General features: G+C 43.5%; 1 protein-coding gene across 1 annotated transcript in view; it reads right to left on the bottom strand.

Annotated features, from left to right (window-relative positions):
- The window catches only part of LOC118785063 (MDM2 binding protein), a 27,111-nt gene extending 5,586 nt beyond the window's left edge, over window positions 1-21,525 (bottom strand). Inside the window, exons 1-17 of the mRNA XM_036539591.1 lie at window positions 21,371-21,525; window positions 20,690-20,773; window positions 20,322-20,395; window positions 18,835-18,983; window positions 18,455-18,513; window positions 17,269-17,413; window positions 16,638-16,752; window positions 12,877-12,999; window positions 11,145-11,239; window positions 10,151-10,217; window positions 9,483-9,600; window positions 8,920-9,090; window positions 5,609-5,722; window positions 4,760-4,921; window positions 3,827-3,914; window positions 2,983-3,144; window positions 309-404 (exon numbers count right to left, since the gene is read on the bottom strand). Coding sequence (XP_036395484.1) covers window positions 309-404; window positions 2,983-3,144; window positions 3,827-3,914; window positions 4,760-4,921; window positions 5,609-5,722; window positions 8,920-9,090; window positions 9,483-9,600; window positions 10,151-10,217; window positions 11,145-11,239; window positions 12,877-12,999; window positions 16,638-16,752; window positions 17,269-17,413; window positions 18,455-18,513; window positions 18,835-18,983; window positions 20,322-20,395; window positions 20,690-20,773; window positions 21,371-21,443 — 1,895 coding nt within the window. The 5' untranslated portion in view covers window positions 21,444-21,525. The remainder of the gene's footprint in view (window positions 1-308; window positions 405-2,982; window positions 3,145-3,826; window positions 3,915-4,759; window positions 4,922-5,608; window positions 5,723-8,919; window positions 9,091-9,482; window positions 9,601-10,150; window positions 10,218-11,144; window positions 11,240-12,876; window positions 13,000-16,637; window positions 16,753-17,268; window positions 17,414-18,454; window positions 18,514-18,834; window positions 18,984-20,321; window positions 20,396-20,689; window positions 20,774-21,370) is intronic.
- Window positions 21,526-21,617: the final 92 nt, after the last annotated feature.

The following is a 21,617-nucleotide window of genomic DNA, read 5'->3' as shown; positions in this document are numbered from 1 at the left end:
AGGTTAAAAGGGTATTAACATTTGGGACAGGTTAACGCATTCAGAATCTGCCGGGAAAGGATTAGGACACTAACAAGGTTAAGAACAGCCTCAAATCTGCATGCAACCTGCGCTTAGCACACATAAGGAAAAACTTAAGTTTTTTTTTAAGGAGTTTGATAAAGGAATCAACTTCAAGGCTTGCGTCATTCCAGAGTAATGACGCTGAGGTATGATTTTGGCTGTCTGCCACAAAGGAACGCACGCAGGCCGCCTACGCAGGAAAAAAGGGGCTCCTCCATCACGGCGTTCAGGGGAGGTGCACCTACTCGATTCCATGGTAATGGCTGCTGGCTGCTTTGCTGAAGGGCAGTTGGGTCACCTTCCGGGGCGTCAGGTCAGGGGACAGCTGGAAGGCGTGCTCCCTGTGGGTAGATAACAGGACCTCAAAGTCACCCCCTTTCTCTACACACACAAAGCACTGACTGTTCTAGCACGAAAAGCAAAGCTCCTCAAAAACTCCCCTCCCAAGCTGAGTGGAATAACTGAATGTCCTTGGCTGAGGAACATCAGATGCATCATCAGGTTGAAAATGCTGGAGCTAGGAGCCTCTGTCATGTTTTTTTCCGACTGTATGACACCAGATTGTTCAAAATAAAGGCATTTTTTCCTGGAGATTTCCTACAATGTCCTCACTGCACTTATGACTGTGCCCCCAGATCACTGATCTACACACAGTGTAGATCCTGTACATGAACCCGCTACCTCACCAAGGCCTTGCATGCGAATGACTGCATAGTTACTCCTCCCTGCAGTTGTGGAGCCAGCCTGCAGCCAATCAGCCTGCAGCTCCTCAAGCTGACGGAAGAACACCCTGAACACAATGTCCCTGAACAGCAATGTTGAACGCTAAACTGTCTCCCAGCTTCAAAAACACCATGGCACGTCCCAGAGCCCGTTTCAATCAACTCACACAAGCACACCCACCAATCACACACACAGCAACATCTCCAAACACGAAAAACATTTGGGATAAATTAATTTGCACTACTAATGTCAGATGAGCACTCAGGAAGCAGCACACTCTAAAATCATTGGGAATTAACGATATAGCGATCCAGCCGAGAGACTAGCAACCAGCGCTGAGATACTTTTCAACACAACTGAGATGGGCTGAGTGAAAAACCTTTTACATGTTAGCTCAATCTATGGTTACTCTGCCTCTCCAGCAGTCTCTTGACTATTTGTCATATGAAGGCCACCAATATAAAAAATGGTACATCAACAATGCAATTCTCCTCTGCTACTTCAAAAAAGCATATACAGGCAAATATGAGTTTTGGATATTATTTTTGTTCTTTGTATCAGTCTTTGTATACCACCAGGCTGTTAGGAAGTTGAACTCTCTTCCCTCCCTCAGCCATCTGCCCCAACACAGAACTGAACTTTGAACCCCCCCCCACCCCATCCCCCCCCCCCCCCCCCCATACTGAAGCCTGGACTATTCTCCACCCATCCCTACTCCCAACATTAATCATCACACACAAACTCACACAGATCTGCACAGTCACTTTACTTATAAAAACAGTCGTATTCCTATCGTATTCCTGTGGAATATGTAGTTATATTTATATTTTTTATATTTATTCTTCATATTTATAAACCTGCAATGTGCCTGGATGCCCTTGCTGTAAATATGTGTAATTTGTAGCTTGTTTTCTGTGAAAATTCTTGTTCTTGTCTCTCAGTGTTGTCATTGTGTTATGTCGAACTGTTGTATTGTCACCGTGGGCCTGAGAGAAACGCAATTTCAATCCTCCGTATGTTCTGTGCATATTGGAGAATTGACAATAAAGTTGACTTTGACTTTGACTTTGAATGTAACAGACAATTAGGATATTTAGCAAATCGTTTCGGCCGCCACTCATTTGCATTATGGGATCTCATTGACAGATAAACAGCTCAACATGTAAACCTCTAACTGCTTCCAACCTTAAAACAGTTAATAACCACTGGCATCAGCTACTTGGCCCAAGGTTTCACAAATAACTATCCTTATCATGTAGACAGTGAAACAAACTTGCTACCTCTGATTGGGTTCTTGCCAAAGGCAGGCCAATTACAAAACTGCAAACACCACTCAAGTTTTACAGAAGTTTAGGTTTTCTAAGGTTCGTAAAGATTTTAATGCTAAAGGCAGCCAGGATGGTGCATGCTAGAGTCATGGTAAGACAAATCAGATGTGTTTTTTTAACTAAACTGCCTATGTTTTGCTTCAGTATCTGAAACTGTGCTGATTTTTTAACTAGAATCCAAACTCAGTGCATCTAAAACAGGTGGGACTACAGTGCTCTCTGAGAAACCTAGTAAATAGAAACCAATCCTGTTGAAAGTGAAGGCCTTTTGAATTAGCTATGTTGCATTTTTGAAACCTAAGATGCTAAAACATTTTTCACATTATTCTTGACAGTTCTAGTACTTCCAGTAGCTCTGAGAAACTGTGCTACCATTGAGGACTGATGTTATTTCAATCTCCAGACGAAGCTTCCAGCAGAGAGCAGAGGCGGCAGTGTGACCAGAGTGCTGGTCCTGTTTGGGCATGCAGAGTGGCAGACTTCACTCCCCCACACCCCGCTCTCCCTGCAAACCCCTCCTGAGCATGGGCTCACACCCCCTGCAGAATGGGACAAATGTGTGCCTGCTCCACAGCTCTAAGTCTCTATGGATCAGGGCCGTGGGAGAATTCCTTCAGCACACATGCATAGGAGTATATGCCTGAGGTATGGATGTGAAGGTCTGTGTGTGTATACAGTGTGTGTGCCTGAGAGACAGTGTGAGAGTCACGAGTGTGAGGTGTGTTTGCGCGATCGCAAGGTGTGTGTATGAGTCAGCATAAAGTGTGTGTGTGTGTGTCTGTCAGCGTATGTCTGTCAGCGTGTGTGTGTGTGCCTGCATGTGTGTGTCTGTGTGTACGCGCACGGGTCGTGAGGTCTGGCATCTCACCCTCTGTTGATCTGCAGGGGCTGTAGCTCTCTGCTGGCCAGGCCCTCTGGGGTGAAGTGCTTCAGCAGCTCCTTGGCATCCAGCAGGGCAGGGACCACTCTATGGGTGTCTTTAGGACCCAGGAGACACTCTGAGGAGCCAGCTGACATGATGAGACTGGACCTGCAACATGGATGGAGGGAACACAACAAAGAGACGTCAATGACAGCCACCCTTAAATTCCAGTCAGTTCTGGTCACAGCAACCAGCCTGATCAACTTCTAAAAAAGGCTGGTGGGTGCAATGGAGCTCAATGTTTGAGATAAATGTCCATGTAGACACTGGCCCCATCAGTTCCTGACTGCTTTCAACAAACAGGACACCCACAAAACATTGGACACAGGGGTTTATGGGAGATGAATTTCAGAGAATATGAGCATGTATGCTAAGTGACCATGTCTAACTGGCATCCATACACAGAAAGCCCTTCTTAAAGCCTACAAAACACTTCCAGTTGAAGGACGCCCCCTACACCATGAATTCAATACACCTCTAGGCAAAGTAACTAGTAGGAACAGGGAAAGAAAAATCACGTGTCCCAGTTTCTTTTGAAGAGCTGTACAAAGTAACTAATTAATAATCATTTTTAAACTCATTAGTAATACTGCATACTTTTAAACTAAGAACATTTTCAGCCAGGTAGCTGGTGAAAGGTGGCAGATATTAAAGGGATCTTATGTGTGTGCAATTGTCTATTGTCTATGCAATTGAGGAAAATAAATCATCATATTCCTCCTACTGACAGCAATCATGAATGGTGGGTCACGGCCATGGTGAGGTGGAACATGGGTGAAACGCAGTTTACCTCGTCCTCTGGCTGTTCTTTCTCTGGTTCTCAAAGTTCTGAAGGACACTCCTCTCAGGCCAGGCAGAACTCTGGGTGTTTCTCACCTCTAATTCTGCAACACAAACAATCGTGTTTCAGGTCACGTTCCAAGTAATATAAATAGCAACAACACAGACAGAAACATTCACATCTTCTGTGCATAATCACACTATCTCCTAAATAGGAGGAGTGAGACTGACTGCTGATTCATCAATGGAAGTTAGGTAACCATCGCCTTTGAAGAGAATCGCTGTAACTACTAAAAGGGCAACATACTGCCTTACATGGCAAAAGCCATAGAATACCCAGAGATAATAGAAATAGAAAACCCAGTGAAAGTATTCTGTCGGACAGGCTGAATAATTATAAATCAGCTATACGTGGTGCGTGCTCAGCACATCAAAAACTTTCTGAGCAGTTTAGCTACAAACTCATATTTGATGAAAAAAAAAAAGACAACCTAGCTGAGACCAATAAACTGACACAAATTAATGGTTACTGTTAACCATGGTTACTTACTATCAGTTAGCCACATGCTGGATTATCTACTAGGTGATATCATAACTACTGAAAATGGCACTGTCATTAATTTGACAGATCATTCCTCTGTGCATAATTACTGATAAATGTTTTTGAAAATATATTTCAGATTGTAGGATATTGCTCACTGGTAATTGTTAAGCACTAATAAGCTATTAAAAAGGTCATAGCTCACAGGCTGACCACAGGAGGTATTCTTTTTTCTTAATTATTCTTAATAATTTTCTTAATTTAATTTTAGTTCAAATGATACATATGTAAGTGAAATAAAAGTAGTGAAGCAAGATGCTGTTTATTTTCCCATAACCCTCTTCAGGTCTCCTTCAGTAGAGAGATAACCTGAAAGAGCTTGCCCAAAGGAGAACGCACTACCTGGAGCTTTACTGGTGCAGTTCTCCTTGTCTGCCAAGAGTTGCGCTGCTTTGGGTAGGCCAGCATCGTGCATCCTCAGGTACTGCTCGCGGGCCAAACTCAGCAGAACCTTCAGGTCATTGACAGGCACAGAGGCCGGCTTCTGGGCATCCTCTTTCCTCCCTGTGGAGATGGAGTGGGGCACAGCAGGTCAGGAGTCATGGAAACCACTCTGCATCCCATAATGAAAAACCCAGGTTCTGACTTGTCAAGGCCCATTACTATTTGATTCTATAACCATACTCTACTATTGCACTATACTATCACTTTACTATATACCATGATATCCTCTATAGTGTACTTTGACTACACTTTTAAGCACTGATGGATGGATGTGGTCAGTGATGTCCTGTTTGTACAGCTTTTTTATGCCACTTTATCAGATGTACTTTGGACTCAAACCTTGTAATATAATAAACTATATTATTATAAACTATATTACTATATTGTTACTATGTACTGCTATTGTATTATTAATACCCACACATAAAGTGTCTGTGTACACACAATGGATGCAGAACGAAAATCATGCCTCCATTACTTTGAGCTCCTTCACAAATCTCCCATACCCACACTCCGCTGGAGAGGGGATGATACTGGGGAGCATCTGAGGGAAACTGGCAACCACTGTGCTGTAGTCATAGGTCAATTAGTTCAATAAAGGTTAAAATGAGAGATAACACTACAGTGTTAATGCTAAGACATGCTTGTAACAAAGAGCTGACCTAATCCTTGGTTATCTTCTCACTCAAGATTTACTAATTCCTCTTTTAATTCTATCTCCAGACCCCCTCTCCCCGAAACACTTACTGAGGTACTCCTTTAGGGTCAGTATCTGTACCCTCGAAAGCTTCCTCTCCCTATGCATCAGCTGGTCTCCATGGAGACAGGGAAGGGACCGCAGCCAGTCCACAGCGCTCATGCCTACGGGAGTTTGAGGTGTTAATAAAGTTGCCAAAATGATTCTCAGACTATACTTTACCACTGGCTTTTTAAGTGGTCTGACCGCGTGAGTGTACACATGTGTTTAAACTGCTGGCCATCTTAAATGAAGCCTAAGAGGTCAGAAGTGTTTTACAGACATGACCAAGCGTCACACAACTTTCCGCATGGAACTGCCTATTGTGGTACTTTAGAGTTTTTAAAGCAGAGGTCAAATACACCTGGAAGAAGGTTTCACTCAGAGAAACACAGAAAGCACTCTCAGTGCAGCATTTAAATGTTTTATCTATGTCTGAATATATTTGCAGTGGTTTATATGTACAGCTGAAAGCAATATACAAATATCCAAATGTTGAAGAATCTGTGGTATTGTTCAGATTTTATTAAAACACTGAAACTGACAGACTAACTGGCGCAGAGGTAAGGAGCAGGGCTTGTAACCGAAAGGTTGCTGGTTCGATTCCCCTCTGGGATACTGTTGCTGTACTCTTGAGCAAGGTACTTAACCCACAACTGCCTCAGTAAACATCCAGCTCTATAAACGGATGAAGGGTAACATTATAACCCATGCAAGTCACTCCGGACAAGAGTGTCTACTAAATAACAGTAATGTAATGAATTGCCATGGTTAGCATTCTTACTATTCTTGTTTGAACAAAAGAAAACAAATGATTTATTTGCATTGACAAAGTGTGGTATTGAATTTCATGCTATTGTGTACACTGGGTTACAATGGCTTACACAGCCAGTTATAGCATATGAAGAGATGGCTGATTAGAGAGAACAGGGTTTGGATGACTGGATGCTCGGGTTAATAGCTTTCCTCAACTCTGCAAATGCTCTTTTAGCTCCAGGGTAATCCATAACTAAATATATGGAGAAACCACAGCCAATACTTTGAATCCTAGTTCAAAAATATTCTATGGAGAGACACAGCAACATCAATCACTAGCAATTAAACCCAAAATGGCTTTGAAGCTCCACTTAAATTGACTTTTTTGTTCTTAATTTTTCATAGCTGATTACTCATTAAAGGCACATAATTCCAATTAATAAGACGGTTTTTAATTAACCATTAATTTTTAACTTGTTTTGGTGTCTCCTCTTGGCTGCCACACGCTGAGGAGGGTTGAAGTATGCGGGTTTGGCAAGGGGAACTCACAGAGCCCGCTTTTTGCCTTAATGAGCCCATAAAGGTGCCTTGGGGGTCACTGGCTGCCATTCAGAGGCCGGGTTTCAGGGCGTTACTGCTGTCGGGAGGGATGTCTATATTTGCAAAATCTAGAAGAAGAAGAGTGACTCTCCATCTAAACGGAATGAAGTCTTGGAGGGACTTGGAGGAAGCAAAAGTCTTGGAGGCCGCTGCAGGCAATGCTGTGGTCAGAGCCTGCTGGACTGGTTGTCGTGGGGGAAGGTTACTAGGGTTCAGCCTTTCCAATGTTCACTTGGGCTGCAGCTTAATGACCGAATGTGGAACTGCAGAGAGATCAGTATTAGGGCAATGGCAGTCAGTGCTGCAGATGAGGTTAAAAAAAATGACTTGAGGGTTTTGACTGAAATGCTGGAGCAAGTGAGAGAGTTGTTGGCTATGGCAATTCTGTACTTACTCTAACCCCCACCCCTGAAAAAACTATGCCATTTTGTCCCCAAATAATCTCCAAAAACCCCCCCATAAATCCACCCCCCTCCTCAAATCTCAGGAATGATAATTCCCCTAAACAAAGAGGGCCCTCCAGGATGATCCTCCAATGGAGTCACAAATCAAGATTGTGTTACCGGTGAAGCAATAATGAGAAGCAATCACTTATAAGCAATGTGTTTATGCTCACCATTGGAATTTATAAACCCCCTAATTGATACTTTTTACTCATGACATTATCTTACTTCTAAAAAGACTTCCTCACTTCCAGGCAGCCACGACTGCATTCAATTTAAAAGGGGGAACTAATCTTTGTACTCTAATAAGGCAGCAATGTGGCAAAGTTCTTTTCCTCAGAACTATTTTGTCTGATATTAGAACATCTATTGTGACAGTCTTTTCCCACAAGAACTAATATGAAATTTAACCCACATACTAACAATCTCCTTCATATAACATTCGCTAATTGCATAAATTGCATTCAGTTGCATTCTAACTACATTACTTATGATGAGATTTGAAAAATTTATCAATTAAGAGCCACAAATCTTTTAAGTCAACTCTTCAATGTTTAAATAGACAACTTTTTAATGACTTATGTTTGTGTATATTTTGTTACATTTCTTCCTTCAGTGTTTGATTCAAGTTACGTCTTCAGAACAGTGCAATTGAGGTCCAATCTGTCAGACAGAGATAGAGATCAGTGTTTCTCGAGTGATGGCGCCTGACGTTCTGTCAGGATCAGGGTTCTGATTTGTCCTGGCTCACCCGCTAGGTCGATCCAGCTGCTGCAGCCCAGATGTTCACAGCTGCTCTGAGCAATCGAGCTTGGCTAGTGCTGGACCTTCCCACAGTAATAAGGGGAAGGTTGTTATTTCTGTCTGGAGATCGATTTTAAGGGGGATCTGAAAACAGGCACATGTCTTATGTCACGTCAACAAGGGTGGGACTGAATCAGCATGCACCCTTAACTGACGCAATGGAACAAGCCTTACTTCTGCTCTTCACAAATGCAGTTTGGCAAGTTCAAGTACTTTACCAATACTGTATTCCAGAGCACCCAGTATTATCTATGTGCTTAGCATATACCCATATGATTTTTTGCTTATGTTTTCACCTTATGTATTTCTACATAGGGATATTCAGTGATGAAGTTGAGGACCTTTCTCAGGGATACAACAAAGATGACCCACTAGGGACACAACCCCACAACCCTCTGATGATGGGTCTTGCTGCTGAAGTGAGGGAATTCTGCATGGCTGGATACCCTAGACACCCCCTCCCCACCTGCCTGCCACACTGTCCTTTACCTCAGTGTTTCTCAATCCTACTCCAGGAGGCCCACTGTCCTGCATGTCTTCTATCTATCCTTGCTCCAAACACACCTGATTAGTGTGACTGACATGCTCTTGATTAAATCAGGTGTGCTCAGCTAATCCAAAGTGCCACTGATGAGTTCAGTCAGGTAGGCAGAGCAAGGATAGATAACATATGCAGGACAGTGGGCCCCCAGGAGCAGGACTGAGAATCAGTGCTTTACCTGACAAAGCCAGGGTCCTCTCTCTCAGCAGGCCATTGACGGTTGCCAGGGCAGCTGCTCCGTTGATCTGATTGGCCGAGTGTATCATCCGGGCAGTGCAACCCCCGGTCTCTGCCCCCTGAACCAACAGGAAGTAGTGACCCCTCTCCCCCTTCACCTCAACATCTGGAACTGAGGGAAATGCAGGGATTAAGAACCACCCATTAGCAATGAGGGAGAGGTGCAACACATAAACTTGTCTCCTTAAGAGAGGAAACTGGCAAGATCAATTCACCACTGCATGTACACAGAGGCAGCTTTTACCTTAGGATGGTTACATTACGTTACCTTACGTTATGTTTCCTTAAAGGTCTGCGGTTCCTCAGCTTTACGGTGCAAAATTGTTTTTCCCCTTGGTGGGAGATGACCAGGAGAACACAAACCTGCATGCCCTGCCCACAGCGTTATATGCGGCAATGCAGACACTAAATGGAGGGCAGGAGAACACCGTCACCTGCTCCAGTGTTCTGCACAGAGACAGCTTGTTCTGGGGAGTCTGAGATCAGTGCAGGGGGTCCACCTACCAGGCCAAGCCTTGGGTCTCTGGGCCATGAACTCCTTCCACTTCTGCGTGCTGAGCTGTGTGGCTGTGGGGACAGTGACCGTGCTGACCGTGCAGGCCAGAGAGAACAGGGCTCCCACCTGCGGGGGAGGGGGGGGGGGGGGGGGGGGCATCAGGGGTCATCAGGCGGGGCGCCCAAGGGGTGGGATGTGGTAGGTGATGGCAAAACTGTGAATGCTAACCCATCATTGTCACTACGGTTATTATGGTTATTGTCACCTGTCCCTTATGCAGCTCCAGACTCCTTATCAGACACATTCAAGCAAACTACACCAGTAAACATAATGCCATAAAATATAAGTGGCCGGCCACCTCTGTTCACCACACAACACAGCCTTCATAATGGTATGAAATGTTATAAAACCCTTCTAACCTTGAGTTTGGATTAAAAAAAGTTAATGTTTCATTACAGTTAAGCATGCACACAGACAAATCAAATATTAACTCCTGCAAAGGTAAAAATAACATGTAGGAGTCTGTTTGTCCCACAAAGTCTAGAGCTTCCAGGCCATGGAGGACAATGCTAAGTGTCACAGGTAACCAACCACAACTTCAGAAGATCAAGCAGAACAGGAGAATCCTGGGAATACAGGGAAGGACGTCCTTATGCAGGCCACAGTCTCTGCCTACCTTTCCACGCAGCGTTCTCAGCTGATCCAGGAGCAGTTTTGATTTACTCGATCTGGTAGACAGCTCACTGCATGACCCAGTGAAGGTACATCCATTCCAAACTGAATACAACACATGGTAATTCATAATGATTGAATTCTAACAAACTTGTATGCATGACTGCCACAGGAGAAGGCAAATTGTTCAGAGGTTTTCTGACAAGCAGTGACAAATGAAATAATGTATTATACAGAATTCATGAACAATTCATACAATACATAAACAGCAGTGGTAATGTATGCACTTCAAAGACATCACAGGCTGCCTTTATCCTGAAACACACTCACACCGAGATTACAGCAATGCAGAAGTGAAAGTGCACACAATGGAAACACTTCCAGATTCTGGCAGAAAATAACCTCTGTGCTTAATTTTAGGGGGGTAAAGTACACAGCCCATGGACAAGGTTAAAGCAGAGCAGTTCTGAGGGCCATGGGCTGACAGCAGTAACTTATTAATTATGCCCCTGTGTATCACTGACAGGCCTTTTGCATTACTCAGCCCTCTGTTTACCAGTTAGATGATCAGCAGCGTAACTGTCCTGGGAATGAGGCAGACACTTTAGAGCTTCTCAGAGAGTTAAAGACGACTGACTCCCGCCTGCCTTTAGGACAATCATGGCAAAAGCCTCAGCTCTACTCGAATTTCACATGGTCCTCCCACCAATCAGATCGCCCGATGTCACCGCACGACCAAATAGCTACAGACTGACTGTGCCACAGATACTGCAGACAGAGATCGTCATGGGAATGATGAGGATGTGATAGGCCGTGTGACTGTAAATCTTGTTGGTGCCAATATTCATTTAAGCTGTTGGGCAATAGCCCTGGCTCACTTCAGAAGGAAACTTGTGAGTACACACACTCTCTCTCACACACACACACACACACACAATCCTCCTGTGTTTTTTCCCTTGATTTCCCATGATTCAAAGGCAGGCCGGTCTGAAGGATACAGTGTGAACTCTGTGGTGGACTGGAGGAAGATGGGAAGGTCAGAGACGGTGACCAGCTGCAGCAGCTCCAGCGCAGGCCGGTAGTAGTGGAACACCTGAGGCAGGAGAGAGGGGAGGCTCACGAGCAGCACACACATACAGCAAACTCATCACACAACAGAACCAACACACAAGCAGGGCCTACAGTTCCTGTGGGTACACGTTTGACCTTACACCCTTTAACAACTTGAACTTTGGTCAGAGCTGGTGCCAAGTATTAACAGAATGTATGCAGTGAGACTTGTGTATGTATGCATGTGGGTGTGTGTGGGGGGGGGGGGCAAATGAACACCCCCCACACCCCAGGTAGAGTAGGTTGTAGGGGAAAAACCACAAACTGGCTCAAAGAGGAGACCCCCAGCCCTGACAGCACACCAGCTTCGCTTCACCAAGCACCTTTGAGCAGGAAACCCTTCATTTCCACTGCCTGACTCACACCTGACCCCACTGCCAGAGGTTGCCCTGGTTCTCTCAGCACCACCAGCTATCCTAGCGCACTGGGCCAGTCAAGGCCAGATTACATTCATTACCACACCTCCAAACAGGGGGAGCATGGGGTGAGCTCACAAATGCTGCCAATATGACACACATACGAGAGAGGGAGCGCCTGCTGGGGTAGCGGCAAGGCCAGACGCGCCCTCGTACGCCCCGCCCCTCCCCTCAAAATACCGCAAGCCCCGGCGGAGGAGCAGATGGGGACGCTTAGCCTCAGCGCCATAAACAAGCGAGATAAGGACACAATTACATTTTACTACAACTACACACTTTATAACGCAAAAAGGCGCTCGCTGAAACAAAACAAAAGAAAAAGGGGATAATGACCGTAATAAACGTGCATGCAGTAAATCAGCAGGGCTCGTCGTGGGTAAACAGCCTGCAGGATTAATACAGCGTATCTGAGACGGGGGAGGGGGAGGGGTGCGCTGCAACAGCTTCTGCTGATTAATCTTCAGTGGAAAACTCATTATGGGAACATTCTAGATCCCCGCTTTTACGGCTGCGCCTGTGACGGAGAGGCGGCCCGCTAATGGGGGGAGCGAGCCGAGGCATCGGGGGGAGAAAACTGAAAACTAACCGGCAAGGCCAACTTCAGAGGGGACACACCGAAATTTTCTCATCCCTTTGAATGCTGCATGTGTTTTAGGTTGGGGTGTTTTAAGAAAATGTCTTTGGGTCTGAGGTAGGGTTGTAGTGATATCAGAATTTTCAACTTCAATGTGAAATCAGTATGATCTTTGATACCTTTTTGAAAACTCAACACTGCAAATAAGAGAATTTTCCTAGATCAGCACTAAAAAGTGAGTTCTAACAGGGAGTGCATGGCATCCCTGCACAGACATAAAACAGTCATTGATTCTGTGCTTGGCAAAGACAGAATTTTCATCAGACAAAGTAGACAGCTCCCACAATTTCACTATTTTTGTACAACCGTATGTGTAATTAATGAAGCTCACATCACTTTTGAAACTTCATATCTTGGTAGTACCACAGTATTGATATCTTTGATGACCTTAGACTAAGGGCTTGATGAGGCAGGGGCCCAAGCTCGGTCGAATTGCCTCTGCTGGTTTGGCAAATTAGACTGTGTTCCGCAGAGCAGTTGGCCTGTGACCTGCCTGGATGGTCTCGTTGGGGATGGTGAGGGCACCCCGGGGTGGATCATCACGTGATGAGGCGGGGGGGCGGGGCTCACCTCAGACTGCAGGTTATGGTCTGTGTGCTTCTGTGAGTCCGTTTCGTGGAGCGGAACGCAGGCCCCCGTGCTCCCACTCCGATCCTTCAGGCAGAATCCACCGAAGCGCAGCTCTGAGACAAACTGCAGCCCCACAAAAGAGAACAAGAGGAGAGTCAGCCATGCGGATGAGACAGTGGCCGTCCCTTTACCAAACCTGCCTTATGCATGACACAACTCCAGCATTCAGTGAATCTCAACTCCACACACTGTCAACCAGCATCTGCCTTTCGCATTAAACAACACAAGAATATCTCAACTCCACACGCTGTCAACCAGCATCTGCTTCATGTATTTAGCAACATCAATATTAAGCGTATTTCTTTCCAAGCTTCGCAAAATGCATTTAACAAAAGCGAAAATTTCCTCTTGAACCTTCAAAAGGATTGGCAGTTGGGTGGGGGGGTATACACATACTCCAACACCAACCTTAGAAGTACTGCTGGTATTAGCATAGCACTGCTTTAAACAGGATGGCAAAGATGGCGCAATACGATTGCTCTCCTAACCTTGTGTAGCCTGCAGTACTGAGAGGGTCATCGAACAGCTGGCCATTGGCCAGACAGCTCGCATGAAGTCCAAGCGCAGGAGTGCGCGAGGCTGAATGAGCGAGTCAGAGCCTTCACAGACAGAGGTGTACTGACATATGAGGTCAGGCTAATTAAAGCTGGATCACATCACTGACTGGAGTAGGAAGGCCGGGCTGCAGGTTCAAAGACTGTGGGCCATAATGTTTAATCGTGCATGATGCTTATCGTAACTAGAGACTGCCAGTTTGCTCCTGTGTAACCTGTTGGGCTTTCAACCTGTGTTTCGATCATGATCCTCTAGAGGGCGCAAGAGGCACCCCAATCTTAGCAAACGGCACAGGCATGTGAATAATTCAAAAGTGTACAAGTATTGCAAATTGTGTATCAAAAAAATGTAACAAAAAAAATCAACAGTTAAGGGTAAGGGAGGAGGAAATGAAACACGGACAAATTACTCCTGAATTATCCCTCCTTAGGGGAAGGAACAGTGAAATGCTGAAATGCATTCAATTGAATTGTAAAAAAATGAATACGTTTGTCAGAAAATGCAAACTACATCTTCAAGACTTACAATGATATCCTTCTAGGCTTGTTGCAAGAAACCACAAAGGCTACAATAAACTTGTTGAGCTGACAAATGAATGCTGAACACAGAGACAACAGATGCGCCACACAGACAGAATAGCACAGCACCATATGTTAAAACATTCAGAAAGGTTGCTGAAAGGCTAATTGCACATAACAACTGATCAATGGATGAAAATGTGTCTCAGTCAACCAGCACACTAATTTAAGCCTGTCAGGATTTTTACCAATTGAGATGGGATGGGATGAATCTAAATCTAAGTATTCCCCAGTCTGACAGGGACAGCTATACAATACTTGTCAGTTATTGCCAGTTCTGTACATGCACAGAGTAATGAGTCTTCATAAAGTCAAGTTTTCAAATAATACCAGCAAATCATGATAAGCCATAAATCAACTGACAATGAGTTAATGTAACAACAAAATTTAGTCCAAAGAACTTTCTTTCACTAAAATTGATATTTAAATTTGATATTTATATTGATATGTCCTTTTGTGTGTATTAATTGTTTACTTCTTCTGCTGCAAACAAGTCCATTTATGCTTTATGCTACTTTTGTATATGCTAATGGATTAACATGTTACTGAACTCATTTTTCTGCAGTCAATATTTTCCCAAATTTTCCTGGTGAATGTGGATACAGAACAGTTTTTCCTTATGCATCACATTATCTGTGTTGGAAAAGCAAATACATGCAATAAAACAGGCAGAGCAAAGTCACTGGACACTAATCATAACACACATCCAAATTACATTTCTGCCTGGACTTTCCCTTTTTGCATATGTCAAGTTCTATAGTATTTTCTACTGGTAATAAAATAAATGGACTGCCAGTCACATGCTTATGATGTCATAATGTGACTAACAAAAAAATTATCTTCAGGTGACACACACAATAATGATGTCAATGGGATTAACAACAAAATCACCCCTAAAACAAGCAAAAAGAATCTTGCATCTATAACACAGTACAAGAGAGGAGTCAAAACCAAGAATGCACAATAATGCTGACCAGCTGAAGACAAAGAGACAGTGAGTGAGAGGGAAAAGGATAAGAGAAGAACTAAGCCCATGGCTGTCAAACCTACATTTGCATTTTGACATCTCCCTACGCTTCTGTAAGAAATGACGAAATCGGCTTTTGAAAGTGTGAAGAGGCCATCGAAGGAGCAGGGTGATGAATTAAAAATCTCATCCTGCGGTGGTTCTCTCATCTCTCTGTCTCTGTCTGTGTGTCAGAGCAGAGAGAGAGACCGGGGGCATTTGCTGGGAGAAATCAACGGCCTTGACCCTGGAAGGCGGCTCTTAATTATGCCCCCGGGTGCGGACGGACAGACAGACGGATGGAGGTATGTGGAGCCTGCGTTCTCGCCAGAGCGCCACGCGAGTCTGCGCGTTTACCCTCTGAGGCTCCACCCGCCCTCCACAGTAATTAACACCTCCTCTCCAGAACACGCTGCAGCCTGTCTGTAAATGCAAATCTCACCATCTAGAGGCTGATTAAATAACTAAAAACGTCCGCGTCTAGAGGCTAATAACTTAACGACACACCTCACTACCTACTGACTGATTAAATAACTACAAACCGAACCACTGTGCAGAATGACAACCTAACTACAAACCTATCTGTCTGCAGCCAAAAAACCTCTCCAGCTGCAGCTACAACCCTAAACGTACACAGGCTGTTAACATAACTAGAAGCCTCACCACCTATGAGCTGACAATATATGTTAACTAAAAGCCTCACCATCATCCAGAATAATTAACCACAAACCTCTCCATCCCATCTGCAGCTACAAACCTCACCATCTACAGATAGGTCTCCTAACTACAAACTACATCTACAGGCTGATCAAACAAGTACAAACCTCACCTATGCATTGCTTAAGTTAGTGCATACCTTATCATCTGTGCACTGATAATAGAACAACAAGCATCACTTTCAACACCCTGCTGAGATAAGATACTGCTGAGGTTACATCACTGCTGAAGGACTTGACACCTTTAGCAGTGGGAAGCTGTAGTTTTTAAAGCCAATATTATAAAGTATGCCGGCTTTCATGTTTAAGGGTTTACCATGTACACACACCCAAAGTGCTCCAATAATTACTCCTACATGTAAATCAGCTGTATTGAGAATATGCCTTTAGTTAGTTTAGGCATTTCATATTTTACTGATCGTTTTTTAAATTCTACCCAATGAATTTACACCAAGATCATTCGACTAAGGTCAACTTTGTGCTACTTGAATGGAACATTTAGTTTTGAGGAACATCTTCCTGTTTTGACATGCAGTTTCATACAGGAAACTTATGTCACTTCCAAAGAATAGCAAGAAAGCAAGAAAGACAGACCCAGATTGTTATAAATGAGAACTATAAGAATTATCTATAGACTTTCAGACTTGTGCACTCTTATCGATTGTTCTAATATGTCAAGAGATTCTATTTCTGCATTTTAAGTTCTTTGCTGTCTGATACACTGTCCTGATGAAGTCTTTCAGCCAAACCACGCTGCGAATCCTCATATAGTCAGCACCTCAAATCCTGGCTCAAAAATATAAAGAAATCAACAAGGCAATAACAGCAGTCCCCTGAACAGTTTACCTTTTTCTCCTTAATAAGAACACTTCCTCTCCACAGGTCCTTCTCATCAATGCAAGTCAGAAGGGCACCAGGACCGCATACGCTGGCTGACAGGTATGATGCAGGTGTCTGCCACCTAGAGGAAAAACTGAGAATTACTGGCAAGGAACACATTCAGGTTCAAACATCACTTGCACATCCTCTGAAAGTGATACTTAAAATGGCAGCTTATTAAAATAATCTCACTCTAGACACATTGTGCTCATGCAACGATTGCTAAAACTGTGCTCAGTCACAGTACTAATCAGCATTTTACTGGCCTCTGTTAGGACTACCTAACACCTTCAAAAGCAGGTCCAGTCTTCCCCCTAGTGTTAGAGCGTGGAAGTACCTGAGGCTTGCAGGCTGTTTCAAAGCCTCCTGCTCCATTCTCACCTCACTGAAAACTGAACTTTACCACTTTCATAAATGGGTCTGAAAACAGATTGATTCCTCTGGGTAAAACAGCAGCATTCACACCTTTAACCCAATTCTCACCTCTCTGGAGATGGAAAGATACTGGCATTTTTCCAGGACCACATACAGTGTAGTATCCAGGACCACATAGCAGAGTATTTTGTCTATTCAGTGCAGTCAAGGTTTAAGTCAATACCCAGCATTGTTCTCTGTCACCAGGGTCATCTTAGCGGAATGCCAGGCTTGCATGTGCTTCAGTGAGCCGAGAACAGGCAGGAATTCCTTCAGACCAGGCCCTTCATCATCCAGGCCCAGTAAAATGACATCCAGCATTGCCCTCCCTGAGAGAAAGCAGCACACAATTCAAATTTGAAAAATCCTGAATGAACAGCAGCTACGCCAATTGACAGATGAACATCAAAAAATAAAGAGAGAAAAAAGAACATTTAGGCTATTCATGCTAAATGCTATGCGAATTCATGAAATGATTACAATAGTGTTGCCACCAAAATTAGAATTTTTTTCCCAGAGGCATTTTAAGGATAATTGTTTCCGAGATTATTCTCATTGGTGCAATGTTAATGTTAATTAGGAGAAATTCTGTACTCAGTCAACATGCTGAACTAAGTTACCTCACCACACACAGCAATGGATGGACAATAAAAAATGTGTATTTATTGATTTTCATAATGTAACGAAATAGCATGTACAACAGGTTTTTGTCTGTGTACCTGTTGCAGTAGTCAAAGTTCAACTAAATTTGGTTACTTTGAGGATGGATTTGCAGTGAGAGATATGTTCTGAGATATGTCACTTTTGGCCACACCTTTGTTAGAACTCTTGGTAAGGAATACCAGCCATCAATGACATTTGGGACTAGACATACTGTTGAAGCCAGTGAGCTAGGCAATTTGTCAGCAATACTGGCACACTGGCTTTGCTGGACTTGAAAGGGCATGATACCAAATTTGGGAGTCAGCAAGAAAGAAGGACACAGGTTGCTAGCTGTAAATAAACTATATATTTTTAGAATTGTGCACCGTGTTTGGTTGTTCAGATGTGCCAAGAGATTCTGTTCATGCCCTCTGACTGCTTTGTTCTCCGATACAATGTCCTGATGTCTTTCAGCAAAACCATGTCGATTTGTTTATAAGTTAAGCTGATTATTTCACTCGTCCACATTTACTCCACCCCCCAATGCTGCTGAACTGTTTTACGATAACTTTTCAATGACAGTGTGACGTTTCACTAACGTATCTCTTTTCCATGACTTCCCAGCATTTTCAAGGCCTGCAGAAACCCTGTTCTAAGCTATGGGTCGATGAGCCAGTGGTCTGGTACTGGCTAATGTACTGCCTGTGGTCACTGCAAATGTAAGGCACCTGGAGCAGGAAGCTTATCGGACAAGGCGTGCAGCCCCTCAGCAGCCTCTTCATACAGTCTGTAGGGAAGGAAATCGTACACACAAAGTCTGTCATCACTCACAGACCCTACAACAGCTGATAATGAGACCTCATCAGTAAGAATTAAATAAGATAAAGACACACATATACCACAGAGTTAAGACTATAGTCAGACTTTAAAAACAGCTACACAGCTAAACTATATTTGAGCTTTTATGAAACAGCTAAGAGTTTACATCAAAGTGATTAAATCACTAACTGTGGAATTTTTGCATGATTTAAATCCCCTGTGGTTTAAGTGATTGAAAGAGCAGTAGACTTTGGCTTTGTGCCAGAACGTGATAAGGAATGCTCCTCACTCGGCCTGTGAAAGTGCGCTTTCTGGATCCTCCCCATTCTCAGAACCAAGCAGGGCGCTGTGACATGCGTCCATGGCCGATGGCCCCATCTCTTCACTGTCACTCCTAAGCACACCCACCCCCAGCTCCTCCCACTCTGAGCTGCAGAACTACAATGCACACAAATAGAATGAACACAGTTAATATGGAATTCACCTCTCCACATATTTGGGGAAAAAGTGCACTTTGGATAATTTCTGTTTTGATGGCACTTTGTGCATTTTTATCAACTACAGAAATAGGGATTTTTTTCCATACAGATAGAGATCTCCAATGTTGTCATTCTTGGGGACTTAAATGACTCATACTTCCACAAAAGCTATAAAACTCATGCAGGAACACCCACATGGCAAAGCTGAAGGTGGTCACTGACTGGGATGAATGTGCCCTCAGCTAATCAGCTGCACAGCAGAGATTCCCAAGGTCCTGAGGGTGCCACTGTCTCAATTGACCTCTCCTTTATAAGCGTATCACTCCATCCAGTTTCCTCGTAAGTTTTAGCCCTGACAGAACACCCTGGGGGAAGCTGACTGCCGGAGGAAGGGCACCAAATGCTACTGGCTTCCATGGCTTCCCTGCTTCACATTCAGTCTCAGAGATGGACAGCTACATTATGCTGCAGTTACTTATCAGATAATCTCATCCTGAGCTCACAATTTTACGTTATGCATTTATACAGCTGATTATTTACTGAGGCAATTTGGGTTAAAGATTTTGCCCTTCACACCCAGGATCTGAAGCTGAAACCTTCTGGTTGTCTTAAATCTAACCCATACTCCCACCTTGCATTGATAACACACAAAAGTGTGTGTGCTTTATTAACAGAAGTGCCCTAGGAATTGGACCAACAACCTTTGGGTTATGAGCCCTGCTCCTAATGACTATGCAGTACTCATGCAGTAGTTAACTCTCTGTTACACAAGTGGTGCCCTGCAAAATAGAATGTACCTTTATCCCACAGATATCAAGATCAGCTAAATTTATAACTCAGTAGGCTCAATTGGTAGCTCCCAAAGCAACATTTAAGTGTTTCCCTACCTTATCAACCTATCCAGGCTTGCATTGGTTTCCACACAGGTTTCCACACAAACCTAACACATCTAAGTATGAATTTAGTCATTTCATGTATTTAGCAGATTCTCTTAATTGAGGTGACTAATGATTTAAAATGTATGCATTTTTATTTACACAACATATTTTAATGATGCTATTCAGGTGAAATACATTGTCCAAGGATACAACAGCAGTGCAACACTTTCACTTTCAACGGTATGTGTGATTTAAGAGAAGAGCCCTGTATAAATACAGTAGATAACGACTCCTTTAAAATATCTTTCAAAAAAAGTTAAGTCTGTTGTGTTTGAAAACAAACATAACGGATGCTAGAGCGCATGCATGAAATAGTTTCCAGTCATTAATGTTATTCTCGCTGCGCTCGGTCGGGTTACCTGCGACGATCCCCAACAAGCCTGGATCGCGAAGTGCCATCTCTGCGAAGCAGGGGTTCCACTGAGAGAACAAGCTGAAGGTACAGGAGAGACATAAGTTACTGTACACGGACACACTATCCGGTTGATCCAGTACCATTCTTCACCTCTTTTCATTCAAACGAGAAATGAAGTTAGAGAAGATACGGATCACAAACCGATGACGCTATGGGTAGCAACTATTCTACAGCACTGCACTGCTGTCTATTAACCCGTTCCGACATTGTGATGAGGTCTAGTGTGGATGCTTGTATTTACTCAATTCATTGCTAGTTAGATATACAGTGTCTTGATATACCTTAACCTGGGCAGCTTAGTGAGAATATTACCTGGAAACTGGGAAATCTTGGTTGTAGGGTTATTAATGGAGATATCTTTGAGAGACTCATAAATCTTCTTGGCGGCATCCAGTCCTACATTAAAAGAAAAAAAGCCAAAATAAAACACCTTGTCAGCTGATTGCCGCAAGATAGACAGCTAATGTGTCCGTAGTAACATAGTGCATAGTAAATCCAACGTAAGCAGTAGCCGTGTAAAGTTAACTAACTAGATAAAGGTAAAATATCTCAAGCATTTATCTAATTGATCACAAACTACCAAAATGAAAAACTGGAGTTAGTCTTATAGCTATCCGAGAAACAAAGAAAGCGAGCAATATGATTTTGCAACTATTGCTATTATCTGCAATTAAGATTTTCAGTAGCAGACTAGCAGCAGTACTATCAGTTCAAAACAATAAAAACGTCAGAAATGTCTAGCTAGCAAATGTGGATAGCCAATCACACTAGCAACCTAACATTAGCGCGATACCATAAATAGGCATAATACACTTACGTTACCAAACCCAGCCAGGTATAGCTAGCCGTTTAAATGACCTGACTACTAATATTGATACTTGCCGCTAGTGATAAGTTGCAGGCTACCTAATGTTATGTGACCTGCTAGGCTAGCCAACTAGCTTGCCTAACTATGGCTAATTTAGGTTCATAAGTTCAATCATCATAAGTTACCTAAGAAGCCGCTCACGTCATTATTATACTGTCCCTTCAGGTTAAAACAAACAACAAGCACGTATCGATCCATTTCCTTAGTTCAATTGTTCAATCCACAGAAATTTGGCTAGACCTGGCTAGTAAGTCTGACGTGAACGTCCATCAAAAAATAAAATTCCCCGCTCTCCAGTAATAGGAAGTTCTCATTCACTGACGTCAGGAGCCACCTCAAAATACTCTCGGCTTGAAAACACAAAATAAAACG

This window comes from Megalops cyprinoides, chromosome 10, assembly GCF_013368585.1.
Source record: "Megalops cyprinoides isolate fMegCyp1 chromosome 10, fMegCyp1.pri, whole genome shotgun sequence".
NCBI classification, from domain to species: domain Eukaryota; kingdom Metazoa; phylum Chordata; class Actinopteri; order Elopiformes; family Megalopidae; genus Megalops; species Megalops cyprinoides.
The sequence above is the reverse complement of the archived record's forward strand: the minus strand, read 5'-3'. Positions and strand labels throughout refer to the sequence as shown.